This window comes from Dipodomys spectabilis, unplaced genomic scaffold (assembly GCF_019054845.1).
Source record: "Dipodomys spectabilis isolate Male_0828 unplaced genomic scaffold, ASM1905484v1 ptg000130l, whole genome shotgun sequence".
Lineage (NCBI taxonomy): Eukaryota > Metazoa > Chordata > Mammalia > Rodentia > Heteromyidae > Dipodomys > Dipodomys spectabilis.
This window is the reverse complement of record NW_024870807.1, coordinates 2,658,798-2,679,211: the sequence shown is the minus strand read 5'-3', so window position 1 is coordinate 2,679,211 and position 20,414 is coordinate 2,658,798. Positions and strand designations below refer to the sequence as shown.

The 20,414-nt window shown below is 41.8% G+C and overlaps 1 protein-coding gene across 1 annotated transcript in view; it reads left to right on the top strand.

Annotated features, from left to right (window-relative positions):
- Amfr (autocrine motility factor receptor) overlaps positions 1 to 20,414 on the top strand; it is a 32,884-nt gene that overhangs the window by 8,156 nt on the left and 4,314 nt on the right. Inside the window, exons 3-12 of the mRNA XM_042689996.1 lie at positions 598 to 762; positions 1,897 to 2,049; positions 5,181 to 5,221; positions 5,384 to 5,516; positions 8,373 to 8,506; positions 9,209 to 9,319; positions 15,227 to 15,417; positions 17,356 to 17,459; positions 18,739 to 18,873; positions 20,303 to 20,386. Of these exons, the coding sequence (XP_042545930.1) occupies positions 598 to 762; positions 1,897 to 2,049; positions 5,181 to 5,221; positions 5,384 to 5,516; positions 8,373 to 8,506; positions 9,209 to 9,319; positions 15,227 to 15,417; positions 17,356 to 17,459; positions 18,739 to 18,873; positions 20,303 to 20,386 (1,251 nt within the window). The remainder of the gene's footprint in view (positions 1 to 597; positions 763 to 1,896; positions 2,050 to 5,180; positions 5,222 to 5,383; positions 5,517 to 8,372; positions 8,507 to 9,208; positions 9,320 to 15,226; positions 15,418 to 17,355; positions 17,460 to 18,738; positions 18,874 to 20,302; positions 20,387 to 20,414) is intronic.

Below are 20,414 nucleotides of genomic sequence, written 5' to 3'. Positions count from 1 at the left end.
TAATTGGGATAAGAGAATGTGAATTTATCTACCCAGGCTGGCTTTAAGCTTCATTCCTTGAATCTCAACCTCTTGAGTAGCTAGGATTATAGAAGTGAGTTATTGGTGTCTGGAAAACACTATCTTTTTAAATCTCATAGTCTTTTTAAAAATCTCGCAGTTGATCCAGAGTTATAATCCAAAGTTTACGATTACTTCCTGGAAAACACTTTTTTATTCCTTTGCCTCCTTTTTTTTTTTGGTTGGTTGTGGAGCAACCTGGGCCTGGGCTATGTCCCTGAGCCTCTTTTGCTCAACACTAACATTCTACCACTTGAGTCACAGTGCCGCTTCTGGCTTTTTCTGAGTAGTTTGTTGGAGATAAGAGTCTCACAGACTTTCCTGCCCAGGCTGGCTTGGAACTGTGATCCTCAGATCTCAGCCTCCTGAGTAGCTATGACTACAGACATGAGTCAGTGCTACCCGGTGACTTTCTACTTTCTTTTGCACAAATGTTCAAAGTGAAATAGACTATTTCATATAAGCTTGCTTTTGCTAACTTTCTTAACTGTATTAGGTATGATGATACTTACTGTTGTAAATAATTTTTCCTTTTAGCACCTCAAAGACAAGTTTTGGAATTTTATTTTCTACAAGTTCATTTTCATTTTTGGTGTGCTGAATGTCCAGACTGTGGAAGAGGTAGTGATGTGGTGCCTCTGGTTTGCTGGTCTGGTTTTCCTTCATCTGATGGTTCAGCTCTGCAAGGACCGATTTGAATATGTGAGTCTCAGGCAAGCTCGGCGTGCTCGGCTACACATTTGCGAGGTTTGGGTTTGTGTAATGTGAAGAAGGTAGGCACTTTGTCTAGCTCTGAGGGGAAGTCTGGAGGTCTAGGAACATCTGGGCAGCCCCTAGTGAGTTACGTGCATCATAGCCCTGGCAAGGTCAGTTTACCTACACAAGGAAGCCTTGCTATATATAAGAAAATCTTGTCTCTTCTGTGTATTTTCTGTTCTAGTCTCTTCCCCTGTTGGAGCTTTTCTTTCTTACTATTTTATACAATTTTCCCTGTGAGTCAGGTGTAATTAGCTCTTTTACTTTCCCTGATCTGGATACAAGGTTTGCCTCTGCCTGTAGGCCAGAGCTGTGGAAATGAGCCCTCCCCTAATGAGTGTTCAGGTATATCTTGTGGGTCCCACCTACACATGCAACTGCTGTTCTACCTCAGTTTAACTAACTACAGGGACTTGAACACTGTCTTTGCCCCGTCTTCATGTACCAGATAGTTTTTGCACCCCTCTGTGAGTTAATCTCATCTGTAAAGACTTTTTTCCTTTCCCCATTCAGCTGCCATTCTCTGTCACAAATAGGAGTTTCTAACCTCCCTAACTGGTTTGTAATTTACCTCAGGAGTCACAGCTCCAGGTCTTCTTTTCATGCTGTTGCTGCTCCTTGCATAACACTGACATATTGTCAGTAGTAACTCTACACCTGCTTATATTTTACTTGTCCTAGTTCTGACAGACCAGGAGCAGCCTCCAAGTGAATTTTGGGGAAGATTAGAGTGAGATTAAGAAGGAAACATACAGTCCTGCTGAGTCCTCTTTAATGTTAGAAGAGAGAAATGTGGACCTTGAAAAATCGCTTGTAAGCCTAGTTGTAGGAGCACCCTTTGGGAAGATGAGATGAAAATAACACATTATTATATCTGGTCAATAAAATGATAAAGATTTGCCAATATTAGCTGCCTGTACTCACATTTAGTTATTGGAGAGTTTTGTCTATATGGGAACAGGCAGCTTCCTGTGTGCTAGCACAGGGCCCCAAGCAAAGATGCCTAGCTTGACCTGGCATTCTCCTTCCCTGCCACTGCCATGAAGAAGAAATGAACTTTCTGTCCATTTTCCCTTTCAGCTTTCCTTTTCTCCCACCACACCAATGAGCAGCCATGGGCGTGTCCTGTCTCTGTTGATTGCCATGCTGCTTTCCTGCTGTGGACTGGCGGTTGTCTGCTGTGTCACGGGCTACACCCATGGCATGCACACCCTGGCTTTCATGGCTGCAGAGGTGAGATGTCGGACGTAGGCTTGTTCAGATTACATTCCTGTGCCTCTTCATGTCAGCTAAAGGGTTACTGACAGATTATTTCACCATAAAGTGATGGATGGGTATTAGTGTTTTGTTTTAACAAGGATTTGAGTTTCTGTGTGTGTGTGTGTGTGTGTGTGTGTGTGTGTGTTGGAAACTGCTACTAATTCTTGTTATAGCATAATAAAAAGAATTTTCCTTCCAAATTATGTAGTAGTTATAGTTACTATTTGCCAGATTGTTCTAAATATTCCACACATATTGATAATTATATTATTTCTACTTATGGGGGTGGGAATGGCAGTATCTAAAGTGCATTGTGTGAGGTTCCAGAGTGTGGAATGTCACCAGCTGAGCCCTCTGTGTGCCTGCCTTCCTGCCTGCCAAGTAGGAAGAGTATAGAAGAAAAGTAGTATCTTGCTAGTGATTACCTGTAAAATAGCTAATTTGGTTTTTAAGCTAGAGTATAAAATAAAATGTTATTTAATAATTAATATGCCAGTTATATTATTTTGAAGGATTTTTTTAGAGCCAGGGATGAAATCCAGAGAGTAGCATGTGAGGCAAATACTTTGCCATGAGTTGCACCTCAACCCTCTCTGATTTATAACTTTTTTTTTTAAATGTACTTTTTCTCAGGAGGCTGCGATCTGAGTATCATGGTTTGAAGCCAGTTTGGGCAGAAAAGTCCATAAGACACTTCTCTCCACCAAAAAGCCAGAAGTGGAGGTGTGTCTCAAGTGATAAGAGTGCTAGCCTTGAACACTAGTTCAACGACAGTGCCTAGGCACTTAGTTCAAAGTCAGGATCAGTACAAAAATCTTTTAAATCTTCCAGAAAATGCTCATTTGAGAATGTCTTTATGTTCACTTTATATTTGCATTTTCCTCAGGTCAAAGATTACCTTACCCATAAATGTTATCATTTAAAAACGTGAGATGCAGTAGCTTCCCCTTTCTGCAGTCTTACTTATCTGCAGCCAGCTGATGGCTAAAAGTATTAAGTGAAAAAATTCTTGAAATGAACAGTTCTTAAAGTTTTTTTTTTTGTTTTTTTTTTTTGCTTTGGTCCTGGGATTGAACCCAGGCTGCAATATTCTGCCACTTAACTTGCACACTTAGCTCTGAACCATTCTGAGTAGAATGATGAAATCTTGTGCCTTGTCATTTGGACCTAGAATTATCTCTGCCCAGTGTCTCCATGTTTAAGGTGCTCCTCACCATTATCTGTCAGATGACATACTGTGGGATCCCAGTGCTTGTGTTCAAATAACCCTTCTTAAACTTGATAGTGACCCCACCATACAAGAATGGTGATAAAGGAGACACCAGGCATGGAACGTGGAAGGCAGGTTAACTGTGTTGGGCCAGGGTGTAGTAGTAGCTGTAATTTTATGTATCCATTGAGAGCCTTGGAGCATATCTCTGGTGCTTAAGAGGAACTACTATATCACATATACTGAAGCTAATTAGCTAGTATCAAAACAAGTTTAAATAACAAAAATGTAAACTGCTATTTGGGGTTGGTAGATCAGAGTTTAAATTTATTTTTGCTTAGTAGTGTTCATTTCATAGTACACTATAGTGTAAGTAGAATTTAAAAGGGAACATATAACTATTTAATAAAAACATATCCAATTCTAATTGACTATCTTCTGAATGTGAAAGGTATATATTGCTTATATTTAAGATTTACATTATTTAGTTTGCTTCACATATATTTTATTATGATACTTGCACTTTTTTAAAATCAAATTTTCAGTTAATATTAGGCTGAACTTTGAAAAAGATATACCTAAAAATCAAGCAGATTTAAATTAGGTCTATTTGTTCAGACTATAGTGTTACTTTTATTTCAGGTCATATTTGTTCATTTAGAATTATTTATCATGCATTGTATAGACTGTAGGCATTCACACACAGTGAGACTCTTAGGGGAGGAGCACAAAGGTACAAGGCCTATGTGCCTCTGGTCATATAAAATAATACATATTGAAATAAATTCCAGGGAATGGAAACAAAAGGTTTTTTCTTTGTTGTTATTTTTGTTTTCTTTTTGTCTTGTTTGTGTGTCTTTGGGAAGGTAAGGGGGAGGTACACAAATGGAGAGACAAAGGGTGAACAAACGCAGCAGACACTAGACACTGTGTTGAAAATAAACTACACAACGTGTGGGTAGGAAGGGGAGAGAAAAACAACTGGGAAAGAGTGAGAAAAGGATTGACATTGTCTAAAACAAAATGTACTTATTACCTGACTTTTATGTCACTGTAATCCCTTTTACATCACCTTCATAATAACAAAAAAATTATTATGCTGCATATATTCTGTATTTTGTATATGTATATTCTGTGTGTGTGTGTATATATATATATATATATATTCTGGTATTTTTCTCATGTAAAATATTCTCTATATAAATAATCGTTAAATCTCAAACATAAAATCAGTTCTATTTTTACAAATTAAGGGGAAATTTTTCTGTACATTAATTTTTTGGGGGGATCAGTTGTGGGGCCTGAACTCTGGGCATTGGGTGCTGTCCCTCAGCTCTTCAGCTCAAGGCTGACCCACTTGAGCCACAGCAGCACTTCGGGCTTTTTCTGCTTATGTGGTGCCGAGGAATCAAACCCAGGGCCTCATGCATGTGAGGCAAGCACTCTACCGCTGAGCCACCTTCCCAGCCCCCTGTACATTAACTTCTGTACTAAAGAGTACCATGAGAGCCATGTTTTGGTTTTTATTTCCTTCAATCTTTCTGTACAGAGTAGCCAGATCAGGGACTCTGGTTTAGGACAGTAATACCTAAAGTATACTTTGAGTTAAAGTGTCACTATGTAGTCAGACACCTTTTAAAAAGTTATGGTGATGTAGTGTTATGTCAGTAGAATTTATTGTTAAACTACTCAGGTGAACTGCAAGATTGTTGAAGCCCTCCCTAACAGTTGGACAGGTGGAATTGGTTGTCACCTTATTAACTATGAAAAGCTCAATAAAAGGTTCCTAAATTATGAACATATTCGATGAGAAATTCAAATAGAGAAAATAAGTGGTTGATATATTTGAACAGTTAGTTTTTTAATTGAACTGAGAAATGTTTGTGTTTTACAGTCTCTTCTCGTGACAGTCAGGACAGCTCACGTGATTTTAAGGTGAGTAGAAACTTTAGAAAGAGGTGATTGAGATTGGCTTTATTCAATTGATACTAAGATACAGCAGGTATAAAATATAAAATGATGACTAAACTATAGGAAGTTTAAATTCAATCATGAGGGATTAAGCTGCTTTTCTCTTTTTCTCCCTCTGTATTGCAGATATGTAATTCACCTCTGGGACCTCAACCATGAAGGGACCTGGGAAGGAAAGGGGACCTGTGTCTATTATACCGATTTTGTTATGGAGCTCACTCTCTTGTCCCTGGATCTCATGCACCACATTCACATGTTGGTAAGTGCTCTCAGAAAGAGCTCTGACAGAGGGCTAAGGTGTTTCATGTCAGAACAATTGAAAAATGAAATGATAGTGGAGTAGATGCAGATGAGCAACCTAAAATGTGATCAGGCCTCATTCCTCTTTTTCTCAGTGGGCATAGAGCAGTGTCTTGGGACCACTTGTGCTGGGTTCTAGCTCTGGAGGTAACTGCTGTCCTATGAGACTCAGTGAACTCTGCTGAGTCAGTAGTTCATTCTTTTAGCATGAAATTAAGGGGAGTACCTCTCCCTGTAGTTTCTGTGGCTTCTCATATTTAGCAATTACTTTGTAGGGTAAATGGAATTCCTGAAGTGTTTGCTGCTTCATAGATTCATAAATTTCCATCTTTGAAATTAGTCCTTATGCTTAATTCTTACTACTTTCCCTTAGTGTGTAAGAAATTTTAGTGTAAATATGCTTCATTGGTGAGGAGAATCAACATAGTGGATGAGCACTTTTTTTTTTTACACTATAAGGAAATTGAAGTAACATTTTTAAGTATTGTGTTACAAATAGCCAAGGCAATTCTGAGCAAAAAGAGCAGTACTGGAGATATCACGATAATTGATTTTAAATTACACTGCAGAGCCACAGGAACAAAAACCAACATGGTACTGGCACAAAAACAGACATGTAAGCCGGACGCTGGTGGCTCACACCGATAATCCTAGCTACTCAGGAGGCTGAGATCTAAGGATCACAGTTGAAAGCCATCCTGGGCAGGAAAGTTCGTGAGACTCTTATGTCCAATAAGCCACTAGAAAACTGGAAGTGGAGTGGTGGCTCAAGCGGTAGAGTGCTAGCCTTGAGCTGAAGAGCACAGGGACAGCACCCAGGCCTGGAATTCAAGCCCCACAACCAAAACAAAACAAAACAAAAACAAAAACACCCAGACATGTACCCTAGTAGAATAGAAGACCAAAGCATATCTTGGAGAAAAGACAGCCTCTTTGGGAAGCCTGGATATCCACATAGAGATGACTGCACGTAGACCCAGATCTCTTTGCCTGAACAAAAACCAGTTCAAAATGGATCAGAGACATTGATGTTTAAACATAGGGGAAGACATTTATAGATAGAGTCACATGGAGCCTAGTGCCAGTGGCTCATCACTGCAATCCTAGATGCTTGGGAGATTGAGTTTGAGAGGATTGAGGTTCAAGACCATCCTGGCAGAAAAAAACTCACGAGACCCCTTCTCAAATGAAGAGAGAGCTAGGCAAGATGTCATGTGCCTGTTATTCTATCTAGAAGAAGCCTAACAGGCAGATTGCACCCATGAGCACAGCCAGGCAGGAAGTGAGACCCTGTCTTTTTGTTGTTGTTGTTGGTCATGGGTCTTGAACTCTGGGCCTGGCGCTATTCTTCAGCTCTTCAGCGCAAGGCGAGCGCTCTACTGCTTGAGCCACAGTGCCACTTCCAGTTTTTTTAGTGGTTTATTGGAGATAAGAGTCTCACGGACTTTCCTGCCTGGACTGGCTTTGAACTGTGGTCCTCAGATCTCAGCCTCCTGAGTAGCTAGGATTACAGGCGTAAGCCACTGGCGGCTGGTGACCCTGTCTTTTTAAATGGTTCTGATACTGGACTTTCCTGCCCAGGCTGGCTTTGAACCGTGATCCTCTGATCTCAGTCTCCTGAGGCTGATATTACAGGTATGAGCCACTGGTGCTCAGCATAACTACATAATTTTTAAAAGTTGCATATTAGTTTCCTTAAGGTAGTTATACTTTTTTCACTCAATAAATATTATTTTCCTAGATAATTGACATTCAAAAGTCATATGTAGAAATATAACACAAATATTTATTTTGGTGTCAGTTCTGGAGCTTGAACTCATGGCCCCGGCGCTGTCCCAAGGCTATATTACTTTGAGTCATAGAACCATTTCTGCCTTTTTGGTAGTTAATCGGAGCTGAGAATCTCAGGATTTTCTTGCCAGGGCTGGCTTTGAACCATAATCCTCAAATCTTAGCCTTTTGAATAGCTAGGATTGCAGAAGTGAGCCACCAGTACCCAACAAAAACATTAATAAACATAGCTTGTGACTATAAATTACTTTATAGGAAATTGCAACTTAGTTCTTCTGATGGGCGTCTTGCTCACTTTCTTTCTTTCTTTTTTTTTTTTTTTGTCGGTCATGGGGCTTGAATTTTGGGCTTGGGTGCTGTCCCTCAGTTCTTCAGCTCAAGGCGAGCGTTCTACCGCTTGAGCCACAGCGCCACTTCCGGTTTTCAAATGGTTTATTGGAGATAAGAGTCGCATAGACTTTCCTGCTCGGGCTGGCTTTGAACTGTGATCCTCAGATCTCAGCCTCCTGAGTAGCTAGGATTACAGACATGAGCCACCAGTGCCCGGCTATCTTGCTCATTTTCATACTTGCTTTTTTTTGGCAGGGACGGGGGCGGGCGGGGGGTGGGGAGGAGGAGTCCAAGACTAGGATTTGAACTTTGTTCCTGACACTTTCACTCCCTGGCACTCTACTAGCTGAGCACCACCTCCAGCCCCAGGCTGGTCTTGAAATGGTGATCTTCTTGCCTCATCCTCTGTTAATCACTGGTGTGTGCCACCAGTAATTTTTTTAAAAATTAAAATATATATATATGTGTATATATATATATATATATATTTGTGTGTGTGTAATTGTTTGGCTTTACATTTCTGTTTGCTCAGGAAAATTAGTCTTTAATGGGCCATTTAGTTTGACGTATGCAAATGGTTTCTGAAAGGTCGTTCATTCCATTTCTACCAAACAAAGGCTTCTTTTGCTGAGAAGATGCCACTAGCAGGTTCACTTCATTTTTACTGTAGATGTTGTCTCTTTTCCTTTCCAAGTTATTTGGCAACATCTGGTTATCCATGGCCAGCCTGGTCATCTTCATGCAGCTGCGTTATCTGTTCCATGAAGTACAGCGTCGAATCCGTCGGCACAAGAACTATTTGCGTGTGGTGGGAAACATGGAAGCCAGGTAAGGGAGTACAAATAGAAGTTGCTCAAATGTACTCATTTAGTTCTTCAATAATGACAATCCCTAAACTGTGTAAGAATGTGACTTTGTAACCTGTTAACTGGGTGGTGATGTGAAGAGACTCCAGAGTCACACTGCCTTGGCGTGTTCCCATTCTGTTGCTGTGTGATGTGTAGCAGTTTATTAACACATTAACACCCTAGCTCCTTCTCTGAAATAACGAGAACCTTCTGGCACTGTGGGGAGGGATCCACAAGATATTAAGATCTTATTGTGTCATCCTATCATTATCAATATTAATGGAAGCTTCTCTGGGCTTCTGCCCTCAATTTCTTCAGACTTGTATGTTTCTGTATATGCTCACACTCACTGAAGATGCTTACTTGCCAACCTGAGTCTGACGGTGCAAGATTAATGGACATCTTTTGTATTTCTAGAGGGTAAAGTGAAGTGGATCACTGGGGTTTAGAGGAGAAATGTTCCTGGCAGTCATCTCTAACAGGAACCAATATTATGACAGATTTTGTGTATGAGTTTCTTACTTGCTCTTTAAGGGCTCTGAAGAAGAAACAAAAATTGTTTTTTCCTTACCAAGATTGCTTTGTAATTGGTCCATTGTAACGGCGATGAATATGAAGTAGTATATGTCCATGTGCATGAAACTGACAGGGATCGCTGCTGGGCCTGTTTTGTGTTTTACAGGTTTGCGGTTGCAACTCCAGAGGAGCTAGCGGTCAATAACGACGACTGTGCAATTTGCTGGGACTCCATGCAGGCTGCAAGGAAGCTGCCCTGTGGCCATCTTTTTCACAAGTAGGAGCTCCGAGAAGGGCCATGTGGGGCTAAGATTCAGCCTGGGTTGTGGAGGTCTTTTATTTCTAGGCTTGAGCCTGAGCCCAACAGAGGAGCAGAAATAATAGCTCAGTCTGCTTGTACTGGTTGGGCTGGCTTCTAGCCTTTGCATCTCTTTCTTTATCCATATCCTTGTCCCTAGTTCCACAGAATGGTGGGAACCCACATTTGCCATCTTAATTTCTGGGTTTGTTGTCTTCATAGTTTTTCCTCTTTTGAAGACCTGAAATGTAACAAATATGATGGAAATTTTAAGAAATAAAGGGTTCAGGGGGACATCTTGATTTCAAACAACCTGTTACCTAATTAAGGAGAGAATATATATTTTTGGATTTTTCACATGCCCCAATGCAGCATAAAACACACCACAGAGATGTGGGCTGAGATGGCATCAGACCAGGGTCATGAATGAGTTTAGAATAGTGCCTGTAGTAAGGATTGGAAACTTGGCTCTTTTCTGAACCTTTGGGTTTGAAGAGGTCCCGGAGAGCTTAGAGGGGCTCTGTTTAGACTAAATCATTCTGTGTTGGATGTTTTGCTATTGATGGGGCTAGAGATTATCTTTTAACCCTTTGAATCAGTTTTATGTATTGAGAGATCCTTTGATTTTTTACATCTTCAACCTTTGTTTTCCTATTAGATATCTAAGGTAGTTTTTGTTCTCTTTTATAATATTAGAAAGGTTTTGGAGCTGGAATAACCCACTTGACAAATGCCACAAACTTTCCCCCCATTTTTTCTTAGCATACATAAATTAGTTATACCCTGGGGCAGGGCGGTGTTCATTGTGTCTTTTTTTTTCTTTTCAAATTCTTTATTGTGATTAAGTGATTACATAATTTCCCAAATTTCATAGTATTGTGGGATAGTGATGCTTATTAGTTAAAGTCACAAACACATTCTAACTTTCATAGGGCAAATTGTCTCTCATGGTCTATAACATTTATGAGTTCTATGAGCTTTGCAATACAGTTATTTCTTCCACATTGGGTGATGTGTACATTTCTTTCGTTTTGCATAGCATCAGCTGTTCCCTCTTTCCCACTTGTTCCCTCCCTCCCATCGCTGCCATTGAGTTGCTTAGTTCATTTTGATCAATGTCCAGTGCAGCTGATGGGTCCCACTGTTGTATGTTTTTCCCTGATTCCCTCTAGTTCTGTGTCGTCTTCCTGGTTTCCCTCTGGTGTGCACACATATACCGTATATGTGATCAGCAGCATGGGATTATTTAGTAGTGATTTGACCAGATGAGTGGAAGTCCTTTGTTTTTTATTTATTTATTTTTTTGGGGTCCAGTCGTGGGGCCTGAACTCTGGGCCTGGGCACTGTCCCTCAGCTCTTCAGCTCAAGGCTAGCACTCTACCACTTGAGCCACAGTGCCACTTCCGGCTTTTTTATTTTTGCTTATGTGCTGCTGAGGAATCGAACCCAGGGCCTCATGCATGCAAGGCAAGTGCTCTACCACTGAGCCAACTTCCCAGCCCAGTCCTTTGTTTTTTAAATCTTGCTAATTTTGTCGTATCACCTAACATTTTGGATTTAACATCCACTTATCAGGAGACAATGTACTGTTTGTCTCTTTGCTCTTGGCTTACTTCACTCAACATGATTTCTTCTAGCTCCATCCATTTCCCTGCAAATGCCATTATTTTGTCCTTTCTAATGGCTGCATAATATTCCATTGTGTATAGATACTACAATTTTTGGATCCATTCATCTGTGGTGGGACATCTGGGTTGTTTCCATATCCTGGCTATTGTGAACAGTGCTGCAATAAACATGGTAGTGCATGTGTCCTTGTATACTGGTTCCTGTTGTTCAGGATAGATGCCTAGGAGTGGTATGACTGGGTCATAAGGGAGGTCAATAGTTAGCTTTCTGAGGGCCCTCCAGACTGCTTTCCAAAGTGGTTGTATAAGTGTACATTCCCACCAGCAGTGTAATTGGGTCCCATCAACCTCATTTCCTCCTTTACTTTCCCATTCAGCTCCCCCTTCTTAAAACAATTTCAACAGGATTCAATTTTCTTTTCTCCCCCACCCTCCCCCTTACTTTCTGTTTGTCTGTCTGTCATTAGGCTTAAACTCAGGGCCTATGTGCTATCTTGAACTTTTTGTTCAATACTAATGCTCTACCATTTCAATACTAATGCTCTATTTCTAGTTTAATTGGAGATAAGAGTTTCATTCACTCTTCTGCCTGGATTGGCTTTGAACCATGATTCTCAGATCTCAGCCTCCTGAGTAGCTAGGATTACAGGTATAAGCCACCAGTGCCTGGCTCCTTTTTTTTTTTTTATAGTACCAGAGTTTAAACTCAGGGCTCACATTCATTTGACTTCGTTGCTTGTCTGGCATTCTAATACTTGAGCCATACCTCTAGCCTAGCTTTTTGCTGGTTAATTAAACATGGAGTCTTGGAGACTTTCCTGACTGGGTTGGACTTTCCTGCCTGAGATCTAGATATCAACCTCCTGAGTAGCTAGGATTACAGTCATTGTTTTAGAATACATTCAGATCAACTACATTGACCATATTCATACTCATTCTCCCTCTTCCTTAGCCCTCCCTCCAGCTACTGCCTGCCCTTCATCAGAACCTGTTTTACGTTCTTGTTTACTTCTGTTCCTTTCCCCTTCCCTCCCTCCCTCCCTCCCTTTCTTCCTTCCTTCCTTCCATGTTTCAGATGTACATTTGATAGACATGTGTTGGGTACTAGGGATAAGATGGAAATGACAGGTATGATGGGGGTGTCATTGAAAGCTTTTAAGTAGTGGTTGGCAGAAAAGACTTGCAGCTTGCATGGGTCAGGGGCACATTGAGAGTAGCTGGATCTGCAGTGCAGGAAGTGCAGTGGAGAGAAATGGACAGAGCTGAGAGGACTAAAGGAGGTACCGTGCTCTCCCTTTGCTGTGTGTATACTTACCATCTAGTGATGCTTTTGTTGATACTGGGTTCAGTTAGTTCCAAAGGAGGTTGGAAGCTAGTTAGGAAGAATAAGAGTATGTTTTAGCCCAGGAAAAATATGATTAGCTTAGTTTTAGTTTAAAATTTTTTATTATTTTTTAAATTTTCTTATAAACCAGGTTTCACTGTTTTTCCCAGGCTGGTCTGAACTCAGGCCATCTCATGCCTCAGCCTCTCGGAATATCTGGACTAAGGTGCACACCACGCACCCAGCAAGGGTTTTATTTTTGACTGTGACAAAATTCAAATAATATATACCTAACCATCTTAAGGTGTATAATTCAGTGGAATTTGGTGTATAACAATATTGTGCAACTATACTTGTCTCTAGTTTCAAAACTTTTCATTACCTTAGAATAGTACCTCGCTCCCCGTTCCTTCCCTCCCCACCCCTGGCAACTACTTGTTTGCTTTCTGTCTATGGATTTGCCTATGGGTAATTCATATAAAAGGAGTCACACAATATATGTATGACCTTTTGTAACTTGACTTCTTTCACAATGAGGTTACCAAGTTGTAACAGATAGCTATACTTCATTCCTTCTTATGGCTAAATGTAGATAATTTTATAATAGCAATTGCTGTTGATGGACTTTTAGTATTTCTCCACCTTTTGGCCATTTGCTGCTATAAAATTTGGAAACAAGTGTCTGAGCACCTGCTTTTAATTGTTACTGTTTATGCCTGGAAGTAGAGTTCCTGGATCATACCTCCTCTCTGTGCTGAACTTCTTTATTTTCTTTCAGTGCTTGGCAGATGCTCTGCCACTGAACTACAACCTCAGCTCCAATTTTTTTTTTTTTGGAGGTTGGGGGGGGTCCGGTTGTGGGGCCTGAACTCTGGGCCTGGGCGCTGTCCCTCAGCTCTTCAGCTCAAGGCTAGCGCTCTACCACTTGAGCCACAGCGCCACTTCCGGCTTTTTTCTTTCTGCTTATGTGGTGCTGAGGAATCGAACCCAGGGCCTCATGCATGCAAGGCAAGCGCTCTACCACTGAGCCACCTTCCCAGCCTCGCTCAGCTCCAATGTTTACCTTCTTGAGGAGCTGCCACGCTGTTTACTACGGCAGTGATACCTGTCTTCATCTTCACATTCTCACTAATACTGCTTAAGTTTTCTTACTGTAGCAGTCCTAATGGTGTGAGTGGGATCTCATTGTGACCATTTTTATTATTGTGATGGTTTGTTTTTTCCAGTGGTCATTTTGAAATGTAATTTTTATAGTAAAATATGCATAATATAAGAGTTTCAGTCCAGTGCTATTTACATTGTTGATTAGAACCTCATCGCCACCTATCTCCAGAATTTCCTCATCTTTCCAAATCGAGTCACTGTACCCATTAGACAGCGAATCCCTATCCTCCTCTCCCCCTAGCCCTTACCAGTCCTTCTGGCTTCCTCTTATCAAGTTGATTTTACTCTGTAGCTATAAAGTTAGGTTGTTGATTTGAGACCTTTTAAAGCACTTTTTTTTTCAGAAATGAATTTGCCTCTGAGCTTTCTCTCTTGTGGGAAGTTTTAGAACTTTTGTTTTAATTTGTCTTAAGGAATTTTCTAATTTTCTGAACAATTTCTTTTAGCCAATGGTTGTACTAAAGTAAGCTTAATTTTAAACCATTTTTCTGCCTTTCATTGAGTGACAAGCTATTGTTAGGACATCCTAACAGTGCTTCACTTTACAGTTTTGATAATCCAGTGCGGAGAGGATAGTGTGATAATAATCTAGGGCAAACTTATTTTAATTTGTAATAAAGAGAAATGCCGAGGTTCTAATGGGCAATAGCTAATAACTACGTAATTTGTTGCTCTAGAAAGTATTTTTTATGAGATTTCTGAGTCCAGTGGCTATTTAATGCGTTGAACATCATGCATAGAAAGAGGAAAAACAGTTCTCATTAGAGCGTTGTTCCTGTTACGAGGGAGTTGTCTCTGCAGGCCATCATGTGGTTGAAGGTCTCCTTTGTCACTGTGTGGGCAAGCATAGTCTTGTTCGTTTCAGCAGCACTGGCCTTACACTCTACCACTTGAGCCACTCTGCCAAGCAGTCCCTTAGTTACTGATATTAAGAAAAAGACACACACATTTTTATTTAGTTCCTTCTGAGTTCTTAGGAGAAGACAACGCATTTTCATATGATTCTCTGAGGAGGGAACCTTAAACTTCATGCAACCTGCTTATCCTTGCTTTCCTTGCTGAAAGGACTGGTCCAGAGAGGTTGAAGGATTTGCCAGTTAGTTAGTGACTGATTTGGGGAGGTCAGATCTTTGTACTTTCTACTTCATGTTCTAGCACACTTCCCCTTAGTGGATACTGCAGGGGCTCTTGAGCATCTAGTCCAGCTAGGGCATTCTGTCCTCTTGAAAAAGGACATCAGGGAGCAGAGGGTAGAACAAGTAGAGTAGTGGATATATGGAAATGGTTCACCTCACTAGAGAGTGACCCATGAGGCTGTCATGCTTGATGAAAGGTAGGTGGGTGGTCTCATCTCAGAGAAGTTTCTGAAGTCATGATTTTGAAAACAAGGCCAAGGTTATGACCACATTGGTGAGTAGCTAAAGCAATGCAAGAGAAGATCATTGATAGAGAACTCCAGGGTCGAAGAGGCCAGCGATGTTGGATGATTCAGCCGTATGGATTTTGAAATAGCAAACCAGAGTTGGAAAGAATGGCAGTTAGCCATGTGGTAGCTTTTTAGATGGCTGTGTATGATAAACTGTTCACAGCAGGATGTGCTAAGTATGCTAGGGTGATATAGGGGAAAGAGTTCACATCCACAGTTTCTCAACGGTGAATCAAGTGAGAACACATTGGATATATTAGAATACTTTTGGTAAATTCCCCCACATTATGCTGAGGGTCAATAGAGGATGTTCACATTGTGTACTTTGGACTTTTTCTTGGTAGCTCCTGTCTTCGGTCTTGGCTAGAACAAGACACCTCCTGTCCAACATGCAGAATGTCTCTTAACATTGCGGACAACAACCGTGCCAGGGAAGACAACCAAGGAGAGAACCTGGATGAGAATTTGGTTCCTGTGGCAGCTGCGGAAGGCAGACCTCGCCTAAACCAGCACAATCACTTCTTCCACTTCGATGGTGAGCGATTTCAGCTTCCAGTGCCACGCCCACAGCCTTTCCTCACATGAGACATGGCTGTTTTTATTATAAATTGCCTGCATAGATAAACTTAATATTACATTTCAATTATTTATTTTTTTCTTTCTTGTGCTGGTTCTGAGGCTTGAACTCGGGGGATGGTCCCTGAGCTTTTTTGCTCAAGGTTAGTGCTCTACTGCTTGAGCCATACCTCTGCTTTTTGCAGGTATGAGCCACTGGCATCCAGCTATTTGTTATTTTTGAAACCAGGTCTCAACTGGGCAGCCAGGGCTAGCCTCTACCTCCTTGGGCTAGGTCTCAACTACGCAGCCAGGGCTAGCCTTGAACTCACAGTCCTCCTGCCTCTGCCTCCTTGGGCTGGGATTATATGTGTGTGCCATCCCTCTCAGTTTATATTTCAATTGAATTGAAGTTGTTGCATGTTGGATGGATAGGCGGAGCTGAAAGGTTGTTCCTTCCTAGGAGTTTTGTTAGATTCTGTGTCAGTTTGAATCAGTTTCATAGTAATCCTGAGCTGCAAACTGATTGTAGTAGTAATCATTTAAGCAATAGTGAAAGATCATTGAGTGGCTTTTCAGGAGCTCCAGAGGCAGAACCAGAGCTGGGGCAGTGCTGGTTGGTCCATAAGATGAGAATGTGCTTCCTCCTGGCAGTGCTGAAGAGTTGTGACCCAGTGTGCACTGCTGAGGCCATGGACACCTTCCTAGGGACCAGTCATCTTTCCTTGACTCACATATACTGAGCTGTTGTTGAGTTCCTTCAATTCCTGTACTATGACTTTCTGTGAATTCCTCTTCCTAGCTTACTGCAAAGTAGCCGCTTCTACATTTTGCTATAGCATTGCTGTTCAGATCTTGGATTTGAGTTTGCAAGGGTGCAGTGGTTGGAGTAGTGGTGTGTTGGTGGAGTACTGAAAGGGACAGGGAGCAGAGGCAAGCCTCTGAGAGGAGGGGCTTGGCTGTCTGGGCCTAGGTGCTGGACGGGCTTAAAGCCCTCGTGTGCTATTGTTAACAATTAAGCCTTCTGTGAAGTCCAACTTCTGAAATTGACTAACAGATTTTGGAGATGGATCCTGGCTGTGTAAGCCATTATTTATGAATTATCTCCAAGGAAAATGTAGGCAAATAGATCAAATCCCTAGTACATTACAGGAAATAAGCATATGTTTTTAAATACATACATTTTATTTGGTGATAATTCCTTTTGCCTCAGTGATTCTTTGTAAAGGAATAAAACAGCACCCCCTACGTGTGCAGCTTGATACTGAATTTTGCAGGCTGTACATGTGGCTTTATATCTTGGTCTGCCCTTTCCTTGGGGAGATAACAGAAGCAGCAGCCATTGTTGTTGTTCAACCCTGTGTTGAAAAGAATTTGGAATCCAAAAACCATGGTCAATCTTTTAGTCAGCCTATCAAGGAGGAAATACTTCATGAAAGCAGTTGTGCAAACCACCTCTCCCAGTGGGTAGAGATTTGCGTCCATGTCAAAGAGAAGGGCAGGGCTCATCTGCTGCAGCAGCCGTAGATTCTGGGCTCAGAATGGATTGGGGATTGAGTGGATCAAGGGCTACCAGGACGCAGGAGAGGCAGGTGGTAAGTATTCCAGAACCCAGTGTGGCTGGCTTCATATCCTGGCTGCCATCATTAAATATGATCTTGTCAGCATTACCTAACTTGTAACTTGTAAGCTGAGGACTAGCGTCATATCTCTGAAAAAGAATAAAACTAAAAGATGAGAACTAAATTAACTGTTCTGTGTGAAACATTTGACACAAAAAGCTGGACATGAAATAATCCCTGAGTGAATTTCAGGTGGTGTTCTAGAGAGTATAGAGAAACTGACTAGATAACATGGGGTGAGAGGCAGGGGCCCATACTCTAACACTTGTGCTTGCTGAACTGTCCTTTGTTTTAAGGGTCCCGGATTGCAAGCTGGCTGCCGAGCTTTTCAGTGGAAGTGATGCACACTACAAACATTCTTGGCATCACACAGGCAAGCAACTCCCAGCTTAATGCCATGGTAAGGACTGTCAACCACCTGAGCAAGAGAACTAGTTAGTAATTAGCAAGGAAGAAAACCTCTGAAACGTGTGCAGTTATATGACCTTGTTGGTCATATTTTCCGGGGACTTTTAAAAAAATTCCATAGTATTTCTTAAATTCATGTTTAATTAAATTATTTTGTGGTACAGGGGATTGAATCCAGGCCTTGTTCATGCATAGCACATTCTCTACCTCTGAACACACCTCCAAGTCCTTGTGTTTTTAAATTGGAAACTAGTTTGGAAGTTGCCTTTTTATTTCCGTAGTAGATAATCTAATCTTTAATGAACAGGATTGTGATCTCAGCCTACATTGAAACAACTTGATTTTGGCCAAGGTATCTCTGCAGAATAACTGACAAGAATGAATGATAGTCTTTTTTCTTTTTCTTTTTCTTTTTTTTTTTTGCCAGTCCTGGGGCTTGAACTCGGGGCCTGAGCACTGTCCCTGAGCTTTTTTTTGCTCAAGGATAGCATTCTACTATGTGAGCCACAGTGCCACTTCTGGCCTTTTCTGTTTATGTGGTACTGAGGAATCAAACTCAGGGCTTCGTGCATGCTAGGCAAACACTCTACCACTAAGCCACATTCTCAGCTTCCTCTCAATTTTTTAACTATTTTACTTGATTCTTTTTTTTTTTTTTTAACTAGAAGGTAGATGCAGTTACTATCTTTGCTTAGACTTTTTCCTCTGGCTTTTTTCCAAGACTTTCTTCTATTTTCTGTGGTTCAAAACCATTATGTGTAGTGTTGGATTTTGGCACTGTTTTCTTGGTGGACCTGAGCTTGGAAGAAAAAGAAAAAGAAAAAAAACCCAAATCAGAACAAATCCTTTCTTCCTCCCTCCAGATCTTGGACTAATGTCCTCACTGCACCCTCAGCCCCCGGTAACCACTGTTTTATTTGTTTGTTTGGAGCAGAGCTGAGGATGGAATACAGGCCTTCCACATGCTAGGCAGCATTCCTCCACTTCCCACCCATACAGCTTTCTTCCCTGTGGTCTCACCACTCCCAGCCGTCATTTATGTGAGCCTGTCAGGGCCCCTACGGCTCTTTGTTTGAGATGTATTGCTGTCCCCAGCTATCTATTTGGTACTCTGGAAAAGCAGTTGAAGAGACTGCAATGTGATCTGCAGAGCAGGAGAGGCCTGAGCTTTCAAAGCGTGGCCTCATGCTCAGTGCCCAGATCCTGCCCTGATGCTGAGCCGTGAGTATGTCAGGCATGGCCTTGGCTGAGGTTTGTGTGCCTCCCTCTAGGCTCATCAGATTCAGGAGATGTTCCCCCAGGTTCCGTACCACCTCGTGCTGCAGGACCTCCAGCTTACACGCTCTGTCGAAATAACAACAGACAACATCTTAGAAGGACGGATTCAAGTACCTTTTCCCACACAGGTAAAACCAGGGCTGGCATTGTGACAGACTCTGTTTTCACAAAGATCAAATCCTACAGATTCACTTTTTGGTTACTTTCATAACTGAATGTAATTTATGTATGATACAATGAAGAGGTTCTGTAAAGACCTTCACTTTGCCCCAATAATGAGAAGAGACCCACTGGTACAGACACAGATATGCACATCAAACCAGCCTGCCCTCGCCAGTCTAGTAGGTGATGTCTTGGCTCCTGCTAGGAAGGGATTGACAACTTTTCATGTACGGGGCAGATCATGATTATTTTAGGCCCTGGGACTATTTAACCCAGCTAAAGCAGCCATGGATAAAATGAGTACATGAATGACCAAGACTGTAGTGAAATGATTTCATCAAGCTAGGAGGAAAGGCGAGTATGGCTCAGGTCTGTGGTGGTGGAGCTCCAGGCCAGCAGGTATTGGCACCTGTCCCTCCCTAGGGGGTGTCGAGTCGGTTAGCTACAGTTCATATTTCTCTAGACTTTGCTTTTTTTAAAAAAGAAAACAGCCTAATCATCTGGCTATAAGAAATGTTAACTAGACAAGCTTTCTGACAAGCCTTTATATTTGACCAGGGAATAGTATGCCAAAAAATATTCATTTTCAGTATGCAAAAATATTCCGAAATCTACCAATAAACTTTCTAGGGTTGAGTCTGGAGAGGCTGAGATTGTAGCCTGTGATGTTGGATGGGCTCAGGTGTTAGCTCTGGGTCCCCAGTGTCACTGTTGGACCTGACTGCTGTCTGGCAAACTTACTTCATGTAGCCAGAGAGAGACCATGGGGAGTCCCATGGAAACTGGCCTGTAGGTCTTCACAGGCTAAAGTGAGAATACCACACTTTGCGTTGTAGGTGTTAGGAAAGCTAATGTGATGGTGTTGCCCAGGCTGTCAGCTTCACCCAGTGTTGGTTGCCTGTTGTCATTAGTTTTGTTATGCACTGCCTATTTTTTGTCAGTGGTGGTGGTCATGAGGCATGAACTCAGGGTCTGGGCTCTGTCCCTGAACTCTTGCTCAAGGCTAGTGCTCTACCACTTTGAGCCACTGTAACTCTTCTGGTTTTCTGATGGTTAATTGGAGATAAAAATCTCATGGCCTTTCCTGCCTGGGCTAGGTTCGAACAGTGATCCTCAGATCTCAGCCTCCTGAGTAGCTAGGATTACAGGCGTGAGCCACCAGCACCTGGTTAACTTCGTATTCTTGAAAGAAGAACTGAAGGTGGAGCCAGTTGCTGAGTCTCAAATCTGAAACTCTAATTTACGCCTCAGGCTTCTTTGTCTTGCCTTTAATTGTTCTTTGGTGCTGTGGTGCTGTGAGTTTCAGGCTATGTTGGGGCTATAGCTCCTTGTGTGCCTCAGGTTTTTCCCGTGTGTGTTACCTCATTTTGAGTGACCTTGCTGTCTCTCTTTCAGCGGTCAGATAGCATTAGACCTGCACTGAACAGCACAGTGGAAAGGCCCAGCACTGACCAGGAGGCGGGAGAAGCCTCTGCGCAGGTGAGAGCGGTGCAGTGAGGGGTGTGGC